Source organism: Stegostoma tigrinum, chromosome 45 (genome assembly GCF_030684315.1).
Source record: "Stegostoma tigrinum isolate sSteTig4 chromosome 45, sSteTig4.hap1, whole genome shotgun sequence".
NCBI lineage: Eukaryota > Metazoa > Chordata > Chondrichthyes > Orectolobiformes > Stegostomatidae > Stegostoma > Stegostoma tigrinum.
The window spans coordinates 15,465,947-15,492,306 of record NC_081398.1 but is presented as its reverse complement, the minus strand read 5'-3'; the positions used below and the strand labels follow the sequence as shown (position 1 = coordinate 15,492,306).

The 26,360-nt window shown below is 44.8% G+C and overlaps 1 protein-coding gene across 7 annotated transcripts in view; it reads right to left on the bottom strand.

The window, feature by feature from the left end:
• Positions 1 to 26,360, bottom strand: part of LOC125448620 (neuroligin-1-like) — a 404,881-nt gene that overhangs the window by 53,216 nt on the left and 325,305 nt on the right. For 4 of the 7 annotated variants that reach the window (XM_048524028.2, XM_048524026.2, XM_048524032.2 and 1 more), the window contains one exon: positions 19,609 to 19,821. In XM_048524028.2, coding sequence (XP_048379985.1) covers positions 19,609 to 19,821 — 213 coding nt within the window. The remainder of the gene's footprint in view (positions 1 to 19,608; positions 19,822 to 26,360) is intronic. The other 3 variants (XM_048524029.2, XM_048524031.2, XM_048524033.2) reach the window with 1 other exon arrangement.

The window sequence follows — 26,360 nt, the reverse complement described above, 5'->3', positions numbered from 1 at the left end:
TTTTTCCGTCCCCACCCTGTCTGTCTTCCAGAGAGACCACTCTCTCCATGACTCCCTTGTCCGCTCCACACTCCCCGCCAACCCCACCACACCCGGCACCTTCCCCTGCAACCGCAGGAAGTGCTACACTTGCCCCCACGCCTCCTCCCTCACCCCCATCCCAGGCCCCAAGATGACTTTCCATATTAAGCAGATGTTCACCTGCACATCTGCCAACGTGGTATACTGTATCCATTGTACCCGGTGTGGCTTCCTCTACATTGGGGAAACCACGCGGAGGCTTGGGGAGTGCTTTGCAGAACACCTCCGCTCCGTTCGCAATAAACAACTGCAACTCCCAGTCGTGGACCATTTTAACTCCCCCTCCCATTCCTTAGACGGCACGTCCATCATGGGCCTCCTGCAGTGCCACAATGATGCCACCCGAAGGTTGCAGGAACAGCAACTCATATTCTGCTTGGGAACTCTGCAGCCCAATGGTATCAATGTGGACTTCACAAGCTTCAAAATCCCCCCTTCCCCCAGTGCATCCCAAAACCAGCCCAGTTCTTCCCCTCCCCCCACCGCATCACAAAACCAGCCCAGCTCGTCCCCTCCCCCCACTGCATCCCAAAACCAGCCCAGCCTGTCTCTGCCTTCCTAACCTGTTCTTCCTCTCACCCATCCCTTCCTCCCATCTCAAGCCGCACCTCCATTTCCTACCTACTACCTCATCCTGCCTCCTTGACCTGTCCATCCTCCCTGGACTGACCTATCCCCTCCCCACCTCCCCACCTGTACTCTCCTCTCCACCTATCTTCTTTTCTCTCCATTTTCGGTCCGCCTCCCCCTCTCTCCCTGTTTATTCCAGAACCCTGTTCCCATCCCTCTCTCTGATGAAGGGTCTAGGCCTGAAACATCGGTTTTTGTGCTCCTGAGATGCTGCTTGGCCTGCTGTGTTCATCCAGCTTCACACTTTGTTATCTTGGATTCTCCAGCATCTGCAGTTCCCATTATCACTAAGAGAATTCTTTAAGGACTTGACAAAGTTGATTGATGAGGGAAAGGCTGTAGATGTCATATACATGGACTTCAGTAAGATGTTTGATAAGGTTCCCCATGGCAAGCTGATGGAGAAAGTGAAGTCACATGGGTCCAGGGTGTGCTAGCTAGATGGATAAAAAACTGGCTCAGCAACAGGAGACAGAGAGTAGTCGTGGAAGGGGGTTTCTCAAATTGGAGACCTGTGACCAGTGGTGTTCCACAGGGATCTGTGCTGGGACCACTGTTGTTTGTGATATACATAAATGATTTGGAGGAAGGTGTAGGTGGTTTGATGAGCAAGTTTGCAGATGTCAAGAAGATTGGTGGAGTAGCAGATAGTGAAGGGACTGCCAGAGGTTACAGCAGAATATAGACAGATTGGAGAGTTGGCAGATAAATGGCAGATGGAGTTCAATCCAGGCAAATGCGAGGTGATGCATTTTGGAAGATCTAATTCAAGAGTGGACTATACAGTAAATGGAAAAATCCTGGGGAAAATTGATGTACAGAGAGATCTGGGTGTTCAGGTCAATTGTTCCCTGAAAGTGGCAACACGGGTCAATAGAGGGGTCAAGAAGGCATACGGCATGCTCTCCTTCATTGGACTGGGTATTGAGTACAAGAGTTGGCACGTCATGTTGCAGTTGTATAAGACTTTGGTTTGACACATTTCAAGTACTGTGTACAGTTCTAGTCGCCACATTACCAAAAGGATGTGGATGCTTTGGAGAGGATGCAGAGGAGGTTCACCAGGATGTTGCCTTGTATGGAGGGCACTAGCTATGAAGAAAGGTTGAGTGGATTAGGATTACTTTCATTGGAAAGACAGAGATTGAGGGGGCACCTGACTGAGGTCTACAAAATCATGAGGGTTATAGACAAGCTGGATAGCAAGAAGCTTTTTCCCAGAGTGGGGGACTCAATTACTCGGGGTCATGCGTTCAAAGTGGGAGGAGGAAAGTTTATGGGAGATATGCGTGGAAAGTTCTTTACACAGAGGGTGGTGGGTGCCTGAACGCATTGCCAGCGCAAGTGGTAGACGCAGACACGTTAGTGTCTTTTAAGATGTATCTGGACAGGTACATGGATGGGCCAGGAGCAAAGGGATACAGACCCTTAGAAAATAGATGATAGGCTTAGACAGAGGATCTCGATCGGTGCAGGTGTGGAGGGCCTGTTCCTGTGCTATAATTTTCTTTGTTCTTAGTATATATATATAAAGAGCAAGAGGGTAGCCAGGCAGAGGGTTGGCCCACTCGAGGGCTGGGAAAGGAATTTATGTGTGGAGCAAGAGGAAATGGGTGAGGTATTAAATGAGAACTTTGCCTAAGTATTCACCATGAAGAAGGATTTGGTGGATGATGAGTCTGAGGTAGGGTGTGTAGATAGTTTGGGTCATGTTGAGATCAAAAGGGAGGAGGTACTGGGGGTCTTGTAAAAGTAGACAAGTCCCCAGGGCCCGATGGGATATGCCCCAGAATACTGAGAGAGGCAAGGAAGGAAACTGCTGGAGCCTTGAGGGAAATCTTTGTATCCTCACTGGCTACAGTGGAGGTCCCAGAGGATTGGAGAATAGCCAATGTTGTTCCTTTGTTTAAGAAAGGTGGCAAGGATAATCCATTTAATTGCAGGCCGGTAATTCTTACGTCAATGGTGGGGAAATTATTGGAGAGGATTCTTCGAGTCAGGATTTACGCCCATCTGGAAATAAGTGAGTGTATTAGCAAGGAGCAACAAGGTTTTGTGAAGCGGGGGGGTTGTGTCTCACTAACTTGGTTGAGTTTTTTGAGGAAATGACAAAGATGATTGCTGAGGGTAGGGCAGTGGATGTTGTCTACATGGACTTCAGTAAGGCCTTTGACAAGGTCCCTCACGGCAGACTGATACAGAAGGTAAAGTTGCACAGGGTCAGAGGTGAGCTTGCAAGATAGATAAAAAACTGGCTCGGTCATAGAAGACAGAGGATAGCCGTGGAAGGATGTGTTTCTGAATGGAGGGTTGTGACTCGTGGCACTCCTCAGGGACCAGTGTTAGGACCTTTGCTATTTGTAATGTATATCAATGATTTGGAGGAGAATGTAGCTGGTCTGATTACTAAGTTTGCTGCTGACACATAGCAATGAGGACCATCAAAGGATACAGCTGGACATAGAACGGTTGGTGACTTGCGCAGAGCGATGGCAAATGGAGTTTAATCCGGAAAAATGCGAGGTAATGCATTTTGGAAGGTCTAATCCAGATGGAAAATATACGTAAATGGCAGAATCCTTGGAAGTACTGATAGCAGAGGGATCTGCGTGTACAGGCACACAGGTCACTGAAAGTGGCAATGCAGGTGGAGAAGGTAGTCAACAAGGTGTATGGCATGCTTGCTTTCATCGGCTGGGACGCTGAGTTTAAAAATTGGCAGGCAATATTGCACCTTTATAGAACCTTAGTTAGGCCGCATTTGGAATATTGTGTTCAATTCTGGTCACCACACTACCAGAAAGATGTGGTGGCTTTGGAGAGGGTACAGAAAAGATTTACCAAGATGTTGCCTGGTATGGAGAGCATTAGTTATGAGGAGAAACTTGGATTGTTCTCACTGGAATGATGGAGGTCGAGGGGTGACCTGGTAGAGGTTTACAAGAATTTGAAAGGCATGGATAGACTGGACAGTCAGAAGCTTTTTCCCAGGGTGAGAGAGTGAGTTACCAGGGGCCATGGGTTGAAGGTGCGGGGGGCGAGATTTAAAGGTGATGTACAAGGCATGTTTTTTACACAGGGGGTGGTGTGTGCCTGGAACTCTCTGCCGGGGGTGGTAGTGGCAGGAGATACAATAGTGACTTTTAAAGGGCGTCTTGATAAATATGAATAGGATGGGAATAGAAGGATATGGTACCCAGAAGGATAGGGGGTTTTAGTTGTGACGCGCAGCATGTTGGTGCAGGCTTGGCAGGCCGAAGGGCCTGTTCCTGTACTGTAATTTTCTTTGTTCTTTGTTCTTGTTCTAACATCAGATCCAATACCCATATCATGGTTTACAGAATAAAAACCGAAAGAAGTCCGGGTGCTGTAAATCAGAAACAAAAACACAAGTTGCTGGAAAAAGCTCAGTATCTTTGAAGAAAAGTCAGAGTTGATTTTGTGGTCATAGAGTCATAGAGAGTCCTACAGCACGGAGACAGGGCCTAAAGCCCAAACTGGTCCATGTCGACCAAAATGTCCATCTACACCAACCCTACTTCCCTGCACTTGGCCCATTATCCTTCTAAACCTTTCTTATCCATGTATTCATCCAAATGTCTTTCAAATGTTCTTAATGTACCCGCCTCAACCACTTCCGCTGGCAGCTCATTCCATATGCATACCACCGTCCGTGTAAAAAAGTTGCCCCTCGGGTTTCCATGTATTCTTTCCCCTCCTACCTTAAACTGATGCCCTTTAGTCCTCGATTTCCCTACTGTCAAAAAAAGACTGAGTGCATTCACCCTATCCATGCCTCACATGATCTTGCACACTTCTATAAGATTCCCCCCCTTAGTCTCCCACGCTCTGAAGAAAAATGTTCTAGCTTGTCAATTCCAAGTGCGGTCTCACTAACATCCTGTACAACTGCAACATAGGTTCCCAACTTCTGTACTCAAAGCCCTGACTGATGAAGGCCAGTGTCCCAAAAGACTTCTTCACTGCCCTGTCTACCTGTGACTCCACTTTTACAGACCCCTGTCTACCTGTCACTCCGCTTTTACAGAATTGTGTAACTCTGCTCCATTACACTCCTTAAGGCCCTACCATTCACCATTAAACTCCCACCTTGATTTGACTTTCCAAAATGCAATACCTCACACTTATCTATATTAAACTCTATTTGCCATTTCTTGACCCATTTCCCCACAGCTGATCAAGATCCTGCAGCAATTTCTGATAACCTTCCTCACTGTCCACAATACTACCTATTTTTGTGTCATCTGCAAATTTACTGATCATGCCTTGTAAATTCCCATCCAAATCACTGACGTAGATGACAAACAGCAATGGGCCAAGCACTGACCCATGAAGCATACCATTAGTCACAGGCCTCCAGTCTGATAAGCATCCTTTCAATATTACCCTCTGCTTCCTACCATCAAAGTCAACTGTATATCCAATTTACCAACTCTCCCTAGATTCCATGCAATCGAACCTTCCAGAGCGTCCTACCATGTGGAAACTTATCAAAGGCCGTACTGAAATTCACATAGACTACGTCTACTACCCTGCCCTTATCAATCTTCCTGGTCACTTCATCAAAGAACTCTAACGAATTTGTGAGGCATGACCTCCCATGAACGAAGCTATGCTGACTACTCCTGAACAAACTCTGTCTACCTAAATGCATGTGTATCTTATCCCTCAGAATCATCTCAAGTAACTTACCTACCACAGATGGATTTGAATAAGGGCACAACATTTGCCACTCTCCAGTCTTTGGGGACCTCACCCATGGCAAATGTGCAAATATATCAGACAGGGTCCCGCAACTTCTTCTCTACCTCTTGCAGGGTTCTTGGATATATTGTGTTAATGACTAGAAGATTTATCCACCTTCATACATTCTAATACTTCCAACACCTCCTCTACTATGGGCTATCCCCAAGGTGTTGCCACGAACTTCCCCAAGTTCCCAAGTCGTCATGTCTTTCTCCATGGTAAACACAAATAAGAAATATTCATTAAGTCTTCTCCCATCTCCTACGGTTCCACAAATACATGTCCACTTTGGTCCTTGAGGGGTCCTGTTGTCTCGCTAATTTTTCCTTTAATATACTTAAAGAATCTCTTTGGATTCAACCTAATCTTATCAGCCAAAGCTATCTCATGCCCACTTTTCACTCTCCTGATTTCCTTCTTCAGTAAACTCCTCTATCCCCTATATATCTCCAGGAATTCCCTTGATCCAAAGCTGCTTGTTCCTGAGCCAAGTCTCCTTTTTTCTGGTCAAAGCCTCAATATCTCCTGCCAAGCTTGCATTTCACCCTCACAGGAAGATATGGACCTTGAACACTAGCTACCAAATTTTAAAGGCCTCCCACATGCCACAGGTCCCTTTGCTTGTGAACAAACTACTTCAATCAATCCCTGCAAGCTCCTGTCTAATTCCATCAAAATTCACCTTGCTCCAATTTAAAACTTCAACTTGTGTACCTGTTTTGTCCTTCGCCATAACTATTTTAAACTGAATAGAACTATGGTCATGGGTCCCAATGTGCTCCCCCACTGACACCCCAGTCACCTGTCCTGCCCTATTTCCCAAGAGTACACTGGGTTTTGCCCCTCCCCAAGTAGGGCCCTCTATAGACTTCTTGAGGAAATGTTCCTGAACACATTTAACAAATTCCACCCCATCTAACCCTTAACTCTATGGCAGTCCCAGTCTATGTTAGTAAAATTAAAATCCCCCACTGTGACAACCCTGTTCCACCTGCATGTCTCCATAACTGCGCTGCATATCTGTTCATTTATTCCTGTTGATTATGTGGGGGGGGGGGGGCGCGATCGTACAACCCCAGTAACGTCACCAACCCCTTCTTATTTCTTAGCTTCACCCACAAATCCTCACTGTATTATTTCATCTCCGACTACTGCTGTGATCTATCCCCTAATCAAAAATGCAACTTCCCCTCCCCTCTTTTCTCCACCTCTGTCCTGCCTAAAGAACCTGTACCCTGGCACATTAAGCTGCCAGTCCAGTCCCTCCCTTAGCCATGTTTCTGGCTATAATGTACCAGTCCCACGTACCTATCCACTTCTGAGTATATTGGTCTTACCTGTCAGCCCTCTTGCATTGAAATAGATGCAATTTAATCCAACAGGGGTTCCTCGCTCCCTGTCCTGTTCGAACCTGACCCACTTCTTCAACTTGCTATTTCTCCTTCCAGCCTCGCACTTGCCTCCCTGCTGTTGAGGGTCCCGTTCCCCTTGCCAAACTAGTTTAAACCATTCTGAGGAAGGGTCACCAGACCCGAAATGTTAACTCTGATTTTTCTTCACAGATGCTCCAGATCTGCTGAGCTTTTCCAGCAACGTCAGCTTCTATCATGGTTTACAGAGCTGTGGTGGTTCCTGCCCTCCTCTATGGGTCTGAGAGGTGGACTGTTTACAGCAAACAACTCAAGGCACTGCAGCGGTACTACCACCACTGCCTGCACAAGATCCTGTCAATCTGTTAGGAAGGAAGAAGCACCAACATCAGCATCCTCAATCCCTAGCAATGAGGCACTGACCACCTTCGATCGGCTACAATGGGCTGGCCATGGTGTCCATGTGACTGACACGAGACTCCCAAGCATGTGCGGTACTCCCAGCTTTGAGACAGCAGATGAGCCCCAGGTCAATAGAGGAAGCACTTCAGTGATACCCTCAAGGCCTCAACGGCAAAGTGCGACATTCCGACAGGTAATCACTGTCCCAAGACCATCTAAAGTGGAGGGGGTGCATCCAGGAAGGCATTGAACCCCTTGAGGCTTGCCATCAGGAAAAAAAATGGAAGCCATATGAAAACAGTGAAAGGGGTGGGCTGACACACCAACGCGTTACCTACCCCTTCCTGTGACCACCACCTGCTCCAAGTGTAATAGCCTGCAGTAGTTGCATTTATGTGTAAAGGCACTTGTGGACTCACCCTGAGAGTGGAAGAGAGTCATCCCCATCTGTGAGGGACCGCCGATGATAATGATGATGGATTTAATTTGACACATTACTCCGTAGCCAATGAACTTTTTTTTGACAAGTCTGCCATGTGGGGCCTTGTTAAATGTCTCACTAAAATCTGTGCAGACAACGATCTCTCCTTACTCCCATCGATCCTTCTTGTCACTTCATCAAAAAATTCCATCACATTTTTAAGGCAGGACACTTCCGTAACAAAGTTATCCTGACTATTCAATGCTCTGCTAAGTCACAATTTGTAAAATCTCTCAGGAGATTTGCCCACCATCGAAGAAATGCTAAGTGTCCTGTAATTGTTCGGCACTTCCTTTGTACCGTTCTTAAACCACAGAGCCATATTTTTACTCCTTCAATCTTCTGACATCTCACCTGTGTCTAGTGAAGATGGAAAATAATCCTCAGGGTATCTAATATTTTCTCACTGACTTCCTTTAACATCCTAGGGAACAATCCATTCAGTCCTGGCGACTTATCTACTTTCAAGGATTCCAACTCTTTTAATGTTTCCTTTCTCATTACATTTATTTTGTCCAGTATTTCCTGCTGGTTCTCCTGGATTATTAACCATATCACCCCTTCCCTTTGTGAATTCGGAGTCAAAAAATTCATTTAAAATTCTTCCCATATCCTTTGCATCTTCAGACGAGTTCCCCTTTTTCATCTCTGATCGGTTCCACATTTTTCTTAACTATCATTTTGCACTTTATATGCTAGTAAAACACCGTTGGGTTTTCCTTTATCTTGCTTGCTAATATTTTTGTCATGTCCTCTCTTTGATTTCCTTATTTCTTTTATCATTTGATCCCTGTACTTTCTATACTCATCTGGACTATCTGCAGTGTTGAGTTATTTGTGACTATTAGATTTATTTTACTGTTTAATCTTTACCTGTTTTTCATTTCAAAACAACTATGAACGTCTAGATTTGGCAGGATCTTTCTTACATTGGGGGGGTACATGTCAGCTTTGTGCCCCAAGGATCTCACAGTTTAATGCCTCTCATTGGTTTACCACTGATTTATCCTTTAGCAGTCATGTCCAGTCCACCTCAGCCAAATTACTTCAAACATTTTTAAAATTTGCATTCCCCCCATTTTAAACTTATACTCCTGATTTATCTCCGTCTGTTCCAGTAGTATTACTAAATCTAACCCAGTTTCAGTCTCTATTCCCAATATGGTCATCCCCGCTGTCAGTTCACCCGCTTGCCCATCCTCATTTCACAAAACTAAATCCAGGATTGCATTTCCTCTTGTTGGTCTTGTCATGTATTGTTTAAGAAGAATTTCCTATACATTGTTATGGGTGGCGCGGTGGCTCAGTGGTTAGCACTACTGCCTTACAGCACCAGGAACCAAGGTTCAATTCCACCCTCAGGTAGAAGTTTGCACATTCTCCCTGTGTCTGAGCTGATTCCCTCCACAGGGCTCTGGTTTCCTCCCCCAGTCCAGAGATGTGCAGGCTAGGTGGACTGGCCATGCTAAAATGTAATAGTAGTGTTCAGTGGTGTGTGGGTTATATGGGTCTGGGTGCCTTGCTTCAAGGGTCAGTGTGGACTTGTTGGGCTAAAGGGCCTGTTCCCCCACTGTAGGGCTTCTATGAGTACGTGATTTTTTTTTCATCCTCATTACTCCTTCTATTGTTTGAAACACAATGATATTGGCACAGTTAAAGACTCCTACTATTATTACTCTTTTATTCCTAGAGGCAGAAATTTGTCTCCATATATGTTCTTCTATCTCCGTTTTGCTATTTGCAGTCTGTAGTATGCTTCTGGTAGTGTGACTGCTTTTTATTCCTAAACGCAACCCATAAAGTTTCATTTGTTAACTTATTTAATATATCATGCTTTCTCACAACTGTAATTGGTCTTTAACCAACACTGCTACCCCCTCCCTTCTTGTCACCTACTCGATCCTGCCTGAAAACTCTACCTCCAGGCTTTATGAGCTTCCAAATCTGCCCCTCCTCTTACCAGCTTTCCATTACAGCAACAGGATCATGCTGTGTCACATGCTGTGTCATCTGGGCTCTTAGCTCATGTGCCTCATTCGTAATACTTCTTGCATTAAAGTATAAACATTCAACCCTGTCAATTTGCTTTGCTAGATGCTTTTTAATCTTGTGTCTTAGACCATAAGACACAGGAGTGGAAGTAAGGCCATTCAGCCCATCAAGTCCACTCCGCCATTTAAATCATGGCTGATGGGCATTTCAATTCCACTTCCCTGCATTCTCCCCGCAGCCCTTGATTCCTTCTGAGATCAAGAATTTGTTGATCTCTGCCTTGAAGGCATCCAACGTCCCGGCCCCTGCTGCACTCCGTGGCAATGAATTCCACAAGCCCACCACTCTCTGGCTGAAGAAGTGTCGTCTCATTTCTGTTTTAAATTTACCCCCTCTAATTTTAAGGCTGTGCCCACGGGTCCTAGTCTCCCCGCCTAACGGAAACAACTTCCTAGCGTCCACCCCGTCTTCTGTCCTTCCAACTCGCTGACTACATCACTAACTAATATTCTACCTCTTGTTTCCTGATTGGAATCTGATCCATCTAAGCCTATGCTTTGGTTCGCATCCCCTTGTCATATGAATTTCAGACCTCAATAATGAACAAGCAAAATCAGCGGCAAGGATATTTGTTCCAGGTCTGCCCAGTGTAACATGTCAGGCTTGCACAGGTACCACCTTCCCCAGAAATGATCCCAATGTCTCAAGAATCTAAACCACCACAATTTCAGGCCCATCAAGTCCACTCCGCCATTAAAATCATGGCTGATGGGCATTTCAATTCCACTTCCCTGCACTCTCCCCATAGCCCTTGATTCCTTCTGAGATCAAGAATTTGTTGATCTCTGCCTTGAAGGCATCCTAACTACTCATCTCTTTAACCTCACCACAAAATCCATGGAATTTTTTTCCTGGAGGCTTGGTAACACTCACCACTTCCACCCCCTCCAGCGGTCCAAGCACGTGCTGGATAGTGGGGTGAATGAGAGATTGTGTTGAAGCTACAATGGAAACAGAATTAACCAATGCCAAGGCTAATCCAAAGCTCCCACAGTGAACAAAGCATTATTACCTTTGAGGTGCTCATTACTCAGAAATATCTGATTTGGACCCTTGATGATTTTCTTTCTCTCTTTCCTTTTTTTTTGGTTTTGACAATTTTGGATCATGCATGCAAGAACAGTAAAATATTCCAAGCAGGAGATATGGCTCGCTCGGAGGGAGATTCCCATCTGTCAGTCAGACCAACACTGTCCGTCACTCAGGGACGGTAAAATCTCTTGTTACTCCTGGACCTACTGAGCTCAGGCAATGCTTTTGTCTCACTATCCTGGTCCTCTAGCTCCCTGCCTCACTTTCTCTAGGGAAGGAGAGGTTGCCTTGTGCAAATACCAAGTAGGTCCCTGTTCTTTGAGTAGAGTTGGAAAGTGATCTCAGTCTTTACTGAGGGAATTCGAAAGGTGGACATCAGGGAGAAACCAGAACTTGCAGCCATCAATCTCAGACAGTCCCTAATAAATCCCAAAAGGAATCCAGGAGAAACATATTCAACCAAACAGGACGGAAATTGTAAAACTCTCTCCCACGGGGAAGGCTTAGAATATGGTTCTCCCTCCCACAGTGAAGTGGGAGAAATTGGGGTAACACGGTGAAGCTGGATGAACACAGCAGGCCAAACAGCATCAGAGGAGCAGGAAAGTTGATGTTTCGGGTCGAGACCCTTCAGAAATTGGGACTTGTTCGCAAGGGTAAGGGGGACAATATGGGACTCTCTCCCACACGAAACGGGGAGTATTGAAAGAGGGCCAGGAGAATAGTAATGATATGAAATTGGCTTAGTCATAGAAGACAGAGGGTAGCAGTAGAAGAATGTTTTTTGGAATGCAACGTTGTGAGTTGTGGTTTTCCACAGGGATCAGTGTTGGGACCTCTGCTGTTCATGGTCTACATAAATGATTTGGAGGAAAATGTAGCTGGTCTAATTTGTAAATGTGTGAATGAGACCAAGACAGTGGTGTTGTGAATGGTAAGGAGAACTGTCAGAGGATACAGCAGGATGTAGATCAGTTGGAGGCATGGGCAGAAAAACGGCAGATGGAATTTAATCTGGATAAATGTGAGGTGATGCATTTTGGAACATCAGGTACAAGTGGAAATTATACAGTGAATGGCAGAACACTTATGGGTATGGATATGTAGAGGGATCTGGGTGTGCAGGTCCACAGATCACTGAAGGTGGCAGGGCAAGTAGATAAGGTAGTTAAAAAAGGTGTATGGCATGCTTGCCTTCATTGGAAGAGGCACTGAATATTAGGATAGTTGGGTTACGCTGCAGCTTTATAGAACTTTAGTTAGGCCACACTTGGAATATTGCATAGAGTTCTGGTCACCACACTTGGAGAGGGTACAGAAAAGGTTTACCATGGTGCTGCCTGGTATGGGGGATTTTAACTATGACGAAAGGTTGGATAGACTGGGTTTGTTTTCACTGGAAACACAGGAGGTTCAGGGGTGACCTGACAGAAGTTTATAAGATTGTGAATGGTGTGGATAGAGTAAAAAGTATGATGCTTTTTTCTAGGGCGGAAGGGTCAATTATTAGGGGACACAGGTTCAAAGTGCAGGGGGGAAGTTTAAAAGAGATGCAAGAGGCATGTTTTTCACACAAAGGGTGGTGAGTGCCTGGAAGCAGACACATTAGCAGCATTCAAGAAACGTCTGGACAAATACATGAATAAGAAGGGAATAGAGGGACACAGATCCTGTAAGCGAAGACATTTTTAGTATGGAAGGGCATAATGTGATGGCGCAGGCTTGGAAGGCCTGTATTGTTGTATGTATGTTGCTGTATTGTTCTTTCTTTGTTCTTAATATCTTAATATTCGAGTGGGGAGCTTGATAAACACATGAGGGAGACAGGGATGGGGGATATGGTGATCGGAAGAGATGGGAGGAGGTGGGAAGCGGATTGTGTGAAGCACAGTTGTTCTCCAAATAATCTGTAGCTGTGCGATAAGATTTTCTATAATTTCCATGTCAACGAACTTGTCTAATGACTATGAGACGAGGGCGAAGGGCAATAATAATACACATTCTTGACACACAACTCTCTTTCATATCCACACACACACACATATACTCATACACGCAACTTCTCAAAGATATGGAATGTGGCATATGCCAAATGGAGTCTCTGGGAGTTACTTCCTCAGCTTCTCAAAGTTCATTGTCAATGACTTCAATGAACAAAGAGGAAGCCATATCTAAAAGTTTGCAGGTTAAACTACAGCCTGGATATTTTTGTCAGGCTACGGAATTTCCTGCAACCTTTAAAAACTGAGCGGTCCCACTCCATTCTGACTGAAGGGAGGGGGTTTAGCAGACCCTACCCCATCCCTCTAGATGAAGCATCCACCATATTGACCATTTCAGCTGGAGGGTGGGTGTAGTGTTCCAGGAGACTTTTCAAACTTTGTGTTCCAACTCATAAGCAAACGATCAGAACTCAGTTGGATGGGATCTTGTCCTGATTAACATAGACCTCAGCAGTAAGTTGCAAATGAATGGGATCAGATTGTGACAGTCTAAAATACATGAGGTACAATGTGTTGGGGAGGGTGAGGCAGTTTGTTTTATTTTCTTCACACAGGGCATGTGGACCAGGTTAGCATTTATTGTCATCCCTATCTTTTGACACAGCAACATTGAAGGTATGGTGATACATTTGCAATTCAGGATGGTGAGTGGCTTTGATTTGAATTGATTTATTATTGTCACATGTACCGAGGTACAGTGAAAAGTTTTGTTTTGCATGCCATACCATTAGGGTAATAAAACAGAGCAAGGAATACAATGCAATGGCTGCAGAAAAGGTGCACCAAGAGTGATGTCAATGATATACCTGAAAGGTCTATTCAGAATAACAGCAGGTTGGAAGCTGTTCTTGAACGTGTTGGTGTGTGCATTTAAGCTTTTGCATCTTCTGCCCAATGGAAGAGATTGGAAGAAATTGTAACTGGGGTGGGAGGTGTCTTTGATTATGTTAGCTGCTTTTCCTGGAGGGGAATTTTCAGGTGATGGTCAGCATGTATTTCCTACCCTTGTCCTTCGAGATGCAAGTGGGGTGGGTTTAGAAGGGGACTGAGTATGAGAAGCCTTGGTGAATTTCTGCAGTACATTTTGTAGATAGTACACATGGCTGCTACTGAGTGTCGGTGGTGGAGGGAGTGAGCATTTGTGGATGTGGTGCCAATCAAGCGGGCTGCTTTGTCCTGGATGGTGTCAGGCTTCTTGGGTGTTGTAGGATCTGCACCCACCCAAGCAAGTGGAGAGTATTTGATCACACTCCTGGCTTGTCCCTTGTAGATAGGACCGACTTCAGCGAGTCTGTTACAGGAGGTGAGTTACTTGCTGCAGGATTCTCAACCTCTGACCTGCTCTTGTAGCCACTGCATTGATATGGCTACTCCAGTCCAGTTTCTGGTCAATGATAACCCTCCAGATGTTGATTGTGGGGCATGGGGGAGGGGAGGGATTTATTGCTGGCAATGCCATTGAATGTCAAGGAGCAATGATTAGGTTGTTTTTTTATTGGAGATGGTCATTGCCTGGCGTTTTGTGGAATGAATCGGTCTTGCTGCATTTGTACATGGGCAGGTTCAGTATCTGAGGAGTATCAAATGGTGCTCAATCAACAATGAACTTCCCTACTTCTGACCTTATGGTTGGAGGGAAGGTCATTGTTGAGGGATCTGAAGATGGTTGGACCTAGAACTCTCCCCTGGGGAACTCTTAACTCAAAAAGACAAATGAAAATATTTTCTGCATGATGGAATGTAAAGGTGATAAATTTATGTTACCAATGAGTTCCCATTTAGTCTGACACCATATGGAGTCACAGCATTCAGTGCCAGGCCCTCACTCTTCAGGAGGGAGGTATCAGGCTTGGAGAGTGAGCAGATTGAAAGGACTGACCCAGGGCTGAGAGGGGTACATAATGAGGACAGTCAGTACACTCCTAGGTCGTATTCGCTGGAGTGTAAGGATGGTCTAATAAGGATGATGAAAGTAATTGAGAGTCGACTCAGAGAATCTATTTGTGGGGTGAGTGTGTACAAAACAGTGAAAAAGCTTTGAAATTTGAGCCATGACATTCAGGAGTGATGGCTGAGTTTATACTAGCCTTGTCAAAATAGCAACTGAGCAAAGTGATATTCAAGCTAGGTAAGAGCATGAATGGATAAAAGTGGGTTTACGAGCCAGCTGTGCTCTGACTACCAGGACAGGGTCAGGGGCTGAAAGCCCTACTGCTACCTCTGGGTAAAAATACATAAGTACCTGCACACGCACACCACACTCACACCACACTCATGCACACACCAACACTTGAGCACACATTTGACAGGTGCATGTACATATACACACACACACTGACACAGTGGCACATCTGTACACTCCATCACATGTATAAACACCAATCAGCTTATCACAAGCAATGAGCTGTCAGGAGGGAGAGAGTGCACTGCAAACTCATGCAGCTTCCACAAAGGCAGGTGGAGATGTGCAGACAACACAGAACCAATGGACTGTGGGACTTCTTCTGTACTGCATGGCTCCATGACTCTAGGGAATGACAATGTCTGAGATCTCATAAAGGATGAGTCAGAGTTTAATCTCAGAGTGATCCACATTATTGATAGAAACAAGGGCAATGTTTATCACAATCAATTCTTCATGAACATAATGCAGAGATATTTAATGGCAGACTCAAAGCTGGTGAAGAGGTCACCACCTTTGTCTGCTTCTGTAATGACAGGGAGCCAGGATTTGAAAAAGTGACAGCCAATACCCTATAACTCACAGAGATTGTTGCTCACATGACCACATTAAAAACTGACTCACAAGTAATCCTGTAAATATGCACACACCCACCCAGGAACACCATGTAGATCTTGTCACACTTCCAACCCTGGGAACCCCATGTAAATACTGACACATTCCTCAGGGACAACCTGTAAACACTGACACATTGTGTAACTGGGAGATTCCCTGGAAATATTGACACATTCCCCCACTCCCCAGAGAGCCTTTGTAAGTACTGACACACACTGCCCCTGGGGACTCCTTGTAAACACTGACACACTCCCGTGCTCGCTCCCATCCCCAACACCCAATCCAGGGATCACCTGTAAATACTGACATACTCCACCCAGAGACTCCTGTAAATACTGACACGTCCCCCACAGGTTCCCCAGTAAATATTGATACATTCCTTCTGGGGACCCTGGATATACTATTACACTCTCCCCATGGACCCACTGTATATATGGATATACTCTCCCCAGGGACACCTGGTAAATGCCATTACACTCTCCCCAGGGACCCTCTGTAAATACTGATACACTCGCCCCACGGGGCTGCCTGCATATACTGACACACTCCCCCGGGACACCCTCTAACTGCTGACATGCTAAGCTCCACTGACCCAGTGGGCCCCTGTAAATGCCATCGTACATCGCCTGGAGATGCCCTGTAAAAACTGACATACTTTCCACCTCGGTGAAGGCCTGTAAATGCTGACACACTCCTCCTCCAGGGACCCTCTGCAAATACTGGCACACTCCTACTGGGGTCCCCCTGTAAATGCTGACACACACTTCCTCACAGACTTGCTGTAAATACTGACACTCTTCACCCCCACCCCTGCGTCTCTCTGTAAATATGAGGCACTGCCCCTGGGGTCCCCCTGAGTACAGTGACATACTTCTCCCCCAGGGGTCTCCTTGTAAATACTGACACACTCCTCCCATCAGGATCCCTCTGAAAATACTGATACACTCTTCTCCAAGGGCTCGCCCTGCAAATACCGAAACATTCCCTCCCTCGGGGACCCTTATAACCCAGGTCCCCCTGTAAATGCTCACACTGACATACTCTTCCCCAAGGGCACCCCCTGTAAATACTGACACAACCCCCCCCAACCTTGGGCATCTCCTGTAAATACTGGGGACCATCCCCGGGGATCCCTTTAAGGTGGGGCTACTTGATTTATAAGGTCTGGGAAACAAGAATCAGGGGGTCATAGCCTAAGGACACAGGGTTGCCCATTCAGGACATGGGCCTTGGTGAGACCACACCTGGAATACCATGTGCAGTTTTGGTCTCCTGATCTGAGAACCATTATGCGGGTGTGCAACAAAGGTTTACCAGTCTGATTCTGGGATCTATAAAGAGAGATTGGATTGGTTAGGATTATACGCACTGGAGTTAGAAGACATAAGGGAGGTCTCACAGAAATAGACTGGATAAACACAGCAAGGGTATTCCCAATAACCAGGGAGGCCAGAGCTAGGGGTCACTGTCTAAGGATATGGCATTGGCTATTTAGAGTTACAAGGAGAATCACAGAGCCATACAGCACAGAAGAAGCACTTTATCCTTCGTCAACCTGTTACACTAATTCCACCGAGACTGGGACTGAGATGAGGAAAAATGTCTTCACCCAGATATTGTCTGCCAGAGGAAGCATTGAGGCCAAAAACAATGAATAGTTTCAACAAGTAGTAGATATAGTTCTTATGGCTAAAGGGATCAAAAGGAATGGGGAGCAAATGGGAGGTGAATGATCAACCATGATTATGTTGAACAACAAAGCAGTCTGAAGGGGCCAAACCACCCACTCCTGCTCCTATTTCCTTTGTTTCCCTAATTTCTACTCTATCCTTTGAAACACTGAAAGCATTGCCTGGTTCGTTGTCCAGCCCTCTGTTTCTCCATTCCGAGACAGGAAGAATAGTCAAGCAGTATTTTAGCAGAGGGATTTTATTTTTCATTTTATTCAAGTAATTTGAAATTTCTGTGGTGATTTGCTGCTGACTACATTTTATGTGGGTCACAGACACCAGCATGTTGGCCCAAAGCAGCTGGTTCCTAATTTTGGCTTGTTTTTATTTTCGTTGGCTTTTAGTTTGGATCAGTTGCAATCACAGGCTGCCCAGACCGTCTCTTACATGTATCACCAAAAGTGCAAGAACTTTTTGGTGCGTGTGGTGGGGTTGTCTTTCTTGCTTTTTTTTGTTCTCTCCGATTCTTTTGTCCCCCTCCCATACCCTTCTCCCCACCTTGCTCAAGACAAAAAAAAACTTCCGTTTCTCACAAGCCAAAGGGAGAAACGGCATTGAATGAGCAGCCAACTCATCGTCTGACAGCTCGTGACTTTTTTTTTGTGAATTAAGAAAGCCGTCTGATAGAATTAAGTGAAAAAAAAATCAGTTGTTCCCTCGGAATATCTCGCGTGGTCCAGTGTGTATAACTTGTTATCTTAAAGGGTTACTCAACCTTAGTTATAATCATGGCTGAGGTTAAAGATCACTTGTTACTATGGCCAGCTCGCCCTCCCACCACTTCGGCCCCCAGCCAGATGTGGATCTGCGTGGTTTTGTCGGAAGCTAGGTCTCTTAGTCGATCCATTAGGTGAGGGAGCACCATTAACTGCTCCACTATTCACTTCAGGAGTGGAGCAAATGGATTGTCTGGCTTGGCTTAGTTTTCTGCCAAACATAAGGCCTATACAGAGTGGAGCCAGTACTCCCCTCACACCTCCAGACCCCAACTTGGATAGGGCAGATTGTCATCTCCCCTGGATTTGGCACCAATGGTATTTTGCCTCCATGGAGGGCACGCAGTGCCATTGCGTCTCCTGGTGTGTCGTCTTCCCTTTTAGGGTACCAGCCCCTGAGAAAAGCATTTGAGAATGTGGTGGGTGGCCAATAATATCAGACAGTCAAGGGAGAGATGGGAGGCGGGGGCATATGTGAAGGGAAAACTATCCTAAATACTGACCACTATAATGATGACACCACAACAGGGTGACCCTGTTGACAGGGTGATGAGATCAAACAATGACACAATACCTGTTGCTATGGCAATAACATCACAACAGGACAGCCCCCTGCTGCTAGGAAAATGGCACAACAGGAAAACCTCTGTTGATAGGCTGATGACATCACAATTAGACAACTCCTGCTGCTAGGCCAATGACTTCACAGCAGGACAAGCTCTGTTGCTATAGTGATGATATACAACAGGAAAACTTCTGTTGATAGGGTGACATCACAATTCCTCTACCCCGCTCATGACATGATGAAGCTTCCATCGTTGAAGATGCTCCTGAGGATCAAAGGCCAGATTCCAATGAACTTTCTGTTATATACTCTGAGGCCAGGAGATAGTTATTGAAGCTTCCAGGGAGGAAGTGCCATTCTACCAGGTCCTCACAGAAAGATCACTGAATTGGGAAGTTTGGATTTTTCATAAACCCAATCACTCAAAATCAAATGACCCAATCTGTCAATGAGAGCTCTGCACAGGCAGGACAAAGTCATTCTAGGAGCAAAAGAAAAGTGAAATGACAATGCCCAGGCCTCAAGATGTCCATGTTTGGCTCTGACACGAGGCCTCACAAATCTTGATAAGTACTGACTGAGGTGGCCAGACTAATTCCCCATTGATGGGCCTAGGAAGGGCAAGTAGATGCACTGGAAAGCCCTGTTGTTGAGGGAGAAGCTTTCTAAAACAGATCCTAACAGACCAAGTTAGTGACACCGAATAGCAGGTTTATGTTTGTGTAAAAGTTGTAGACATGGGGAGCAAATAGGAATAGACTCTGTGCCGTTTGGGCCAGGGCAGTGGTGGGGAGGAAGGGGGTGGGAGCAAGCAGGAATGCACTGTGGAGACCAATAGAGAGTTGACCATCTCAGCAAATGACCTTTGACCTCATCCTCCATTTTGTCTTTTTTTTAACCAGGGTTCAGTTTTTCCCTTTGGAAGTTACAACAGCAGCATGCAGACACCAAAATTGTCAAATGGTTTGTGCCGGCTGAATACCTTTTGTTGAATTGCTCCAACGGTTACCTTCAGAATGGTGAGAGAGAATCAGGAGGTTAACGCAGGAAGCACCAGCACCCGATCCAAATACAGTGATTCTCATGGGGTCACCGCCAAAAAAGCCAATGTTCTCGCTGAGCCACCGTAAGGCCTGAATCTGATCGAGCAGGCCGTAATTACCCTTGGCGGCCATGTCTCCTGTGCTCAGGAACCCTGAAAGAAAGAAAGGATGACTCCTTAAGATATAGACAAGGCAAAACACAATGTTTTGTTTTATATGCACACAGACTTGGGATAGTAGATAAAGTGGTTAAGAAGGCATAATAGGAAACTTTCTTTTATTAGCTGAAGTTTGGAATTTAAGAGCAGGGAGGTTACGATAGAATTGTACAAAATGTTGGTTAATTCTGGAATCCACATGATGGTAGGGATGTGATAGCCCTGGAGAGCAGGGAAGAAGATTTGCAATGATGTTGCCTGTGTTGGAGAGTTACAGTTGTTTTCTGGTGTTGAGTCAGATTAAGATGCAGGCTCCACTCCTGGTGGTGCCCTTCCATCAATTCCTTTAAGTTTCAGCTTTGCAACCATCCCCCTCCTAGAACCCAAAGCTTGCTCATGGGGAATAATTGCAATTCCCAATCTCTATCACAAATGAAGTCCAATAGGTTAGCCACACTTAGCAGTGTAGGATAGATACATGCTCACCCAGATAACGTAGTGCTCTTGTAACTCCAGATATCTAAGGGTATCACAGACCCGTTATTGCTCAATCTCATGTGATTGTAGTTTTGAAGACAGATAGGGTTAGGAGTTGTTTTCCTAAAGCAGAGGAGATTGAGAAGGAGGACATGATTGAGATGTATAAAATTATGAGGGGCACAGAGAGGAAGAAATGTTTCTCCTTGATAGAACGCTCAATGACCAAAGGGCATAGATTTAGAGTAAGGGGCAGGTGGTTCAGAGCAGATGTGAGGGAAACCTTTTCACCCAGACGGTGGTGGGAATCTGGAACTCACCGTAAGGGTGGTCGAGGCAGAAATCCTCAGCATGCTTAAGAAGTATTTAGATGTGCCCTTATGATGCCAAGGTATACAAAGCATTGGGCCAAGTGCTGGGAAAAGGCATTATTGTCTCTGACCATCACAGACTCAGTGGGTAGAAGGGACTTTTTCTGTGCTGTAGACCTCTATCAAACTACGACTTCATTGAACGCTGTAACAGAGTCAAAGGGCCGAATGGCCTACCCTAGCTCCTAATTAGAATTGTAGAACAGACAGAGTCGGAAAAAGGCCTTTCAGCCCATTGAATCTGCACCAGGATTCTAGGAAGGGGATAAACCAATCACAGTTAACTAGCAAAGTTAAGAATAGCATCAACATGAAAGAGCAATACATAAAATGTGGCAAAGATTAGTTGTTAATCAGAGGATTGGGACAGCTTTAAAAAACAATGAAAGATGACCTAAAAAATGATAAAGGAAAGAGAATAAACTTTGAGGGTAAACTTGCAAGTATACTCAAGACAGGCAGCAAAAGCTTCTTTAAATACTGAAAAAGGAAGTGAGAGGCCAAAGTGGACTCAGGCCTCTCAGAGAATGAGGCTGGGGAAATAGTAATGGTGAACCAGAACATGGCAGAGGACTTTAATAAAGCCATTGCATCAGTCTTCATTGTAGAAGACACTAATAGCATTCCAAAATTACTAGATATACAAGGGGCTCGAGCATAGCAAATGAACATAATAATTATCACTAGAGTCAAACTGCTAGGGAAACAAAGTGGGCCTGAAGACTGACAAGCCCCCAGACCTGATGGGATGCTTCTTAGGATACTAAAGGAGATAGTTGTAGAGATAGTGGTAGGAATCCATGGTAGGAATCCTGAGAATCTGGAAAATGTTGAGCTCACCAACTCCAAGGAATTGGAGCAACGCTTGCTACTGCTGTCTCAGTGTTGCATTCTCGGCACAGGTCCTGGTCAGCTGGAGAGGCCTGTTTCACAAGCACACACTGTCTGACTGAGAATGTGAGCTCAGGACGAAGGCCCATGCTCCCAGAGTGGGTACTGAAGGAGCGCCACATTGTCAGAGGCTTTATACTGAGAGAGCACTGCACTATCAGAGGGTCAATGTTGAGGGAGTACCACACTTTCAGAGGGTCAATGCCAAGGGAATGCCATGCTGTTGGAGGGTCAGTACTGAGGGAATAGGCACTGTCAGAGGATTATTTTATTTTGCAACCAGAGGTGACGAGCAACTCAATTTTCAAGGCACTGGGGATTTAATCTGCGCCAATAAAATTGCAGGAATGCTATAACTATCTCCCTTCTTCACTGCAATTTCCACAGAGGAACACTCAGTTGGGGAAGAATATTCATCTTTCCAAGGCTATTTCCCATTCAGTATGATCCCAGCTGATCCTCTACCTGAATTCCATCTTCCTGCCTTCTTCCCCATCTTCCTCAAATTTCTCAAATGCTATCCAAGGATTTGGTCTCCAGTTCAGACCTTCTTCAGTTTGGTGTCAAGTACAGTTTGAAAATCTTCCTTTGAGTAGTCCATGTGACTATCTCAATGCATTCAAGGTTCTCTATGAATGTGGGTTATTGTTGAATTCTAGACAGCAAATGGATGTAACAGTCTCCTCCTCAAAACCTTCGATCAGACAAGACAAATCCCAAAAGGCTTTTCACTGTATTATCTTTGCATCCGTCCACACTGCCCCTGGGATTAATGTCCCTCCTGAAGCTTGCTCTGAGTAATGTAATTTCTGTAAGGCCATAATATTTGGGATCTCGGCACTCCTGCTGGCCTGTAACACCACAACACACACACTACTGCAATGAAATGATCACAGTAAATTTCAGCAGCATTAGTATGAACAAGCACGCAGCACTGGATCACAGCCTCCCAAGACCTTCTCCACTCAAATGAAGTGTGCTCATCACTCTCAGACCAGCTTCCAGTAAATAGTCAGGAGAAGGAGGATGGGAGAAAAAGAGAGGAAGGTGCAAGTCAGGCAATGAGAGGGACAGGCAGGGAGAGAGGCAGACAGAAAGGAGGATTGACACAAAGCAAGAGAGAGAGAGGCAGAGAGACGGGCACATGGTTCGAGGGAGAGGAACACTGACAAAGAGGCAAAGTAATACAGGGATTGAGGCTGAGAGAGATAGAAAACTCACACAGAAAGAAAGAGACAAAGATAGAGCAAATGAGGGAAAGGCGCACACAGACAGAGTGGGATATGCAGTTAATGAGAGAGAGAGGCAGAGGCACTCAGGTAGAGAGGCAGAGATGGACAGACACAGAAAAGGGGGGGGTAGAAAGAGAAATAAAGCTATAGTCGGTGGAAATAGGAAGAGAACAGAAAGAGAAAGGGCAGAGAGAAAGGGAGTCAGAGGAGCACAGATAGCTGGTCAGACTGAGGAAGAGAGGGTGGGAGAGAGGCTCAGCCAGACAAAGGAAGAATGTGACATATAAAATCAAAAGATATGAGCAAGCATAGGCCATTTAACCCCTTGAGACTGTTCCACCATTCTTTATGATCATGGTTGACCATCAAAGTCAATATTGTAATCTTAACTTCCTACAATATCCCTTTAGCCACAAGAGTTATATCTTCTACCTCTTAAAAATAAACAGTGTTTTGGCCTCAACCATTTTCTGTGGTAGTGAATTCCACAGGCTCACTGTTATTTGGGTGAAGAAACTTTTCATCTCTGTGCTAAAAGGTTTCTGCCTTATCCTTAAATAATGACCTGTGGTTCTGGATTGGCCCACCATTGGGAACATCCATTCTGTACCTAACCTGTCCAGTCCTGTTATAATATTATAGGTTTCTCTGAGATCCTCTCTCATTCTTCTAAACTCCAGTGAATACAATCCCAAACAAGCAAATCTCTCCTCATACATCAGTCCTATCATTCCAGGAATAAATATGGGCAACCTTTGCTGCACTCCCTCTATAGCAAGAACATCCTTCCACAGATAAGGAGCCTAAAACTGCACACAATATTCCAAGTGTGGCCTCACCAATGCCCTGTGTAATTGCAAGAAAACATTCCTGTTCCTGTACCTTAATTCTCACTATGAAGACCCACATACAGCTTGCCTCATTTGCTGCCTGCTGCACCTGCATGTTTACTTTCAGTGACTTTCAGGTACACGAGAACACCCACTCATGAGAACATCCCCCTCGCAATTTACAGCCATTCAAATAATAATCTGCCGTCCTATTTCAACTACCAAAGTAGATGACTACATCTTTATCCACATTAAACTGCATCTACTATCTATTTGCTCACTCACTCAGCTTGACCGAAACACACATCTCTGCATCTTGCTCACACCTCACCCTTACACCCAGCTTGGTGTCACTTGCAAATTTTTAGATATTACATTTGGTTCCCCCACCTAAATCATTAACATAAATGAGAATAGCTGGGGTCCTGGCACTGATCCCTACGATACCCCATTAGTCATTGCCTGCCATTCAGAAAAAGACCCATTTATTCCTACACTTTTGTTACTTCCCTGCCAACTAATTTTCTATCCATCTTAAAACACTATCCCCAGTCCCATGCTCTTTAATTTTATACATTAATCTCTTCTGTGGGACTTTGTTAAAAACCTTCTGAAAGTCTAAATAAACTGCATCCACTGACTCTCCCGGTCAACTCTGCAAGATACCTCCTCAAAGAATTGCAGTAAAATTGTCAACCATGATTTCCCTTTTAAATCCATGCTGACCATGTCCAATTGTACCACTGTTTTACAGGCAGTCCGCTAAAAAAATTCCTTGATAATGGAACTTCCCCACTACTGATGTCAGACTCACTGTTTGATAATTCAATTTTCTCTCTAACTCCCCTTCTAAATAGTGAAGAAACCATAAGCGACCGTGCAATTTGTTCAAACTGTTCTAGAATCTAAAGAATCTTGGAAGATGACCACCAATGCATTCAATATTTCTAAGGCCATTAAGTACTATCGCATGTGGATGATCAAGAACTGGGGATTTATTAGCCTTTAACCCCATCAATTTCTCCACTGATCCAGATTAGCTTCAGTTTCTGCTTCTCATTAAACCCTACATTCCCAATTGTTTCTGGTACATTATTCGTGTCCTCCTTTGAGAAAACAGAAGTGAAGAATGAACTTTGTTGTCAGCCATTTCTTTCTTCTTCACTACAAATTCCCCATCTTTGTCTGTAATATACCCGCATTAATTTTCACCTATCTTTTTCTCTTTATATGCCTATAAAACCTTTGCGGTCAGTTTTTAAGTTCCCTGCAAGCTTACTCTCATACCCTATTTTTCCTTTCTTAATCAATCTTTTGGTCCTCTGCTGACTTCTAAACTGTCCTCAATCCTCAGATCTGTTATTTTTTCTTGCCAATTCTGGCCACTGTTCTCTTTGTACTATTGCACCAGACAGGAATAAACAATTTATGCAGATCACCCATTCACTCTTTGGATATTTGCAATTATCTATCTACTGTAATTCCTTTCCATAACATTTCCCAATCCATCATACCCAACTCATGCCTCATGCCATCGTAGGTTCCCTCATCAAGATTCTGGACCCTAGTCTCAGAATTAACTACCTCACTCTTCAACGAGATGAAGAATTCTATCAAATTATGGTCACTTTAAGATGGTCTGTTCTTGCATATACGCTCCAGGGATTACTTCTCGATGGTATTATGACTAATCGTATTTGCCCAATGTATAGGTAGACTAAAGTCACCCATAATTACAAATGTTCCTTAATCACATCTGATTTCTTTTTAATTTAATGCTATTCCCAACATCACTGCAACAGGTGTGAGAGACAGATAGAAAAAGAGGGAAAGGTACAAGGCTCACAGTAAGCAAAAGGAGAAAAGAACTGAAGAGGGAGAGTAAGAAGCACAGTAATAAATAGAGGGGAAACACAGCGAGGGAGAAGAAATGGTGCAGTGCAAGCAAAAAAAGCTTAGATTTCCAGACTAATAAACCTTCCCAGAACCACCTCACAATGTGCTACATCTCTTCTCATGTAAAGGACCTGACCTCAGGATATGTTCAATGCTCTTTCCAGACAATGACGGAGGCTAAGAAGAGTAGGTGCTTTGCTGGCTATTATTCATGGTGAGCTACATGGCGATTGCATAGTCCACAGTGAAGATGTGCAAACCAGTTTTCTAGTAACCATCAATTTTGGCCGTTGGAGGCAGTAAGGACTGCAGATGCCTGAAGCTGGAGTCAATAAATGTGGAACTAGAAAAGTGTAAGAGGTACTATATAAATGCACATTCTGTCTATTCTTTTTGACGAATCTCCTTATCTGATAGGTGCCCAGCCTCCACCCTCACCGTAATGAGCCACAATAGAAGCCTCTCCCCACCTTCCTTTGGGAAACAGCGGCACAAACAGAACATCCCCAATCAATAAGAGACAATATGTTTCGGGTTCACATGTTCACATGGGTTCATTAGGTTCTGATGAAGGGTATAAACCAGAAATGTTGACTTTCCCGCTCTTCCGATGCTGCCTGACCTGCTTGTTCCTCCAGTTCCACACTGTATTGACTCTGACTCCAGCATCTGCAGTTCTTGCTATCTCCCAATCGATAAGAGATACAGCAGCTTGGAAATGGTAGGCTAATCACAAGAGACTCAAAGCACAAACTTAATAATCTCCCGCTCTGTTTCTGACAGCCAAAATGAAACTATAATAACTTCGATGGGATTTTGAAATGAATTCACATTGG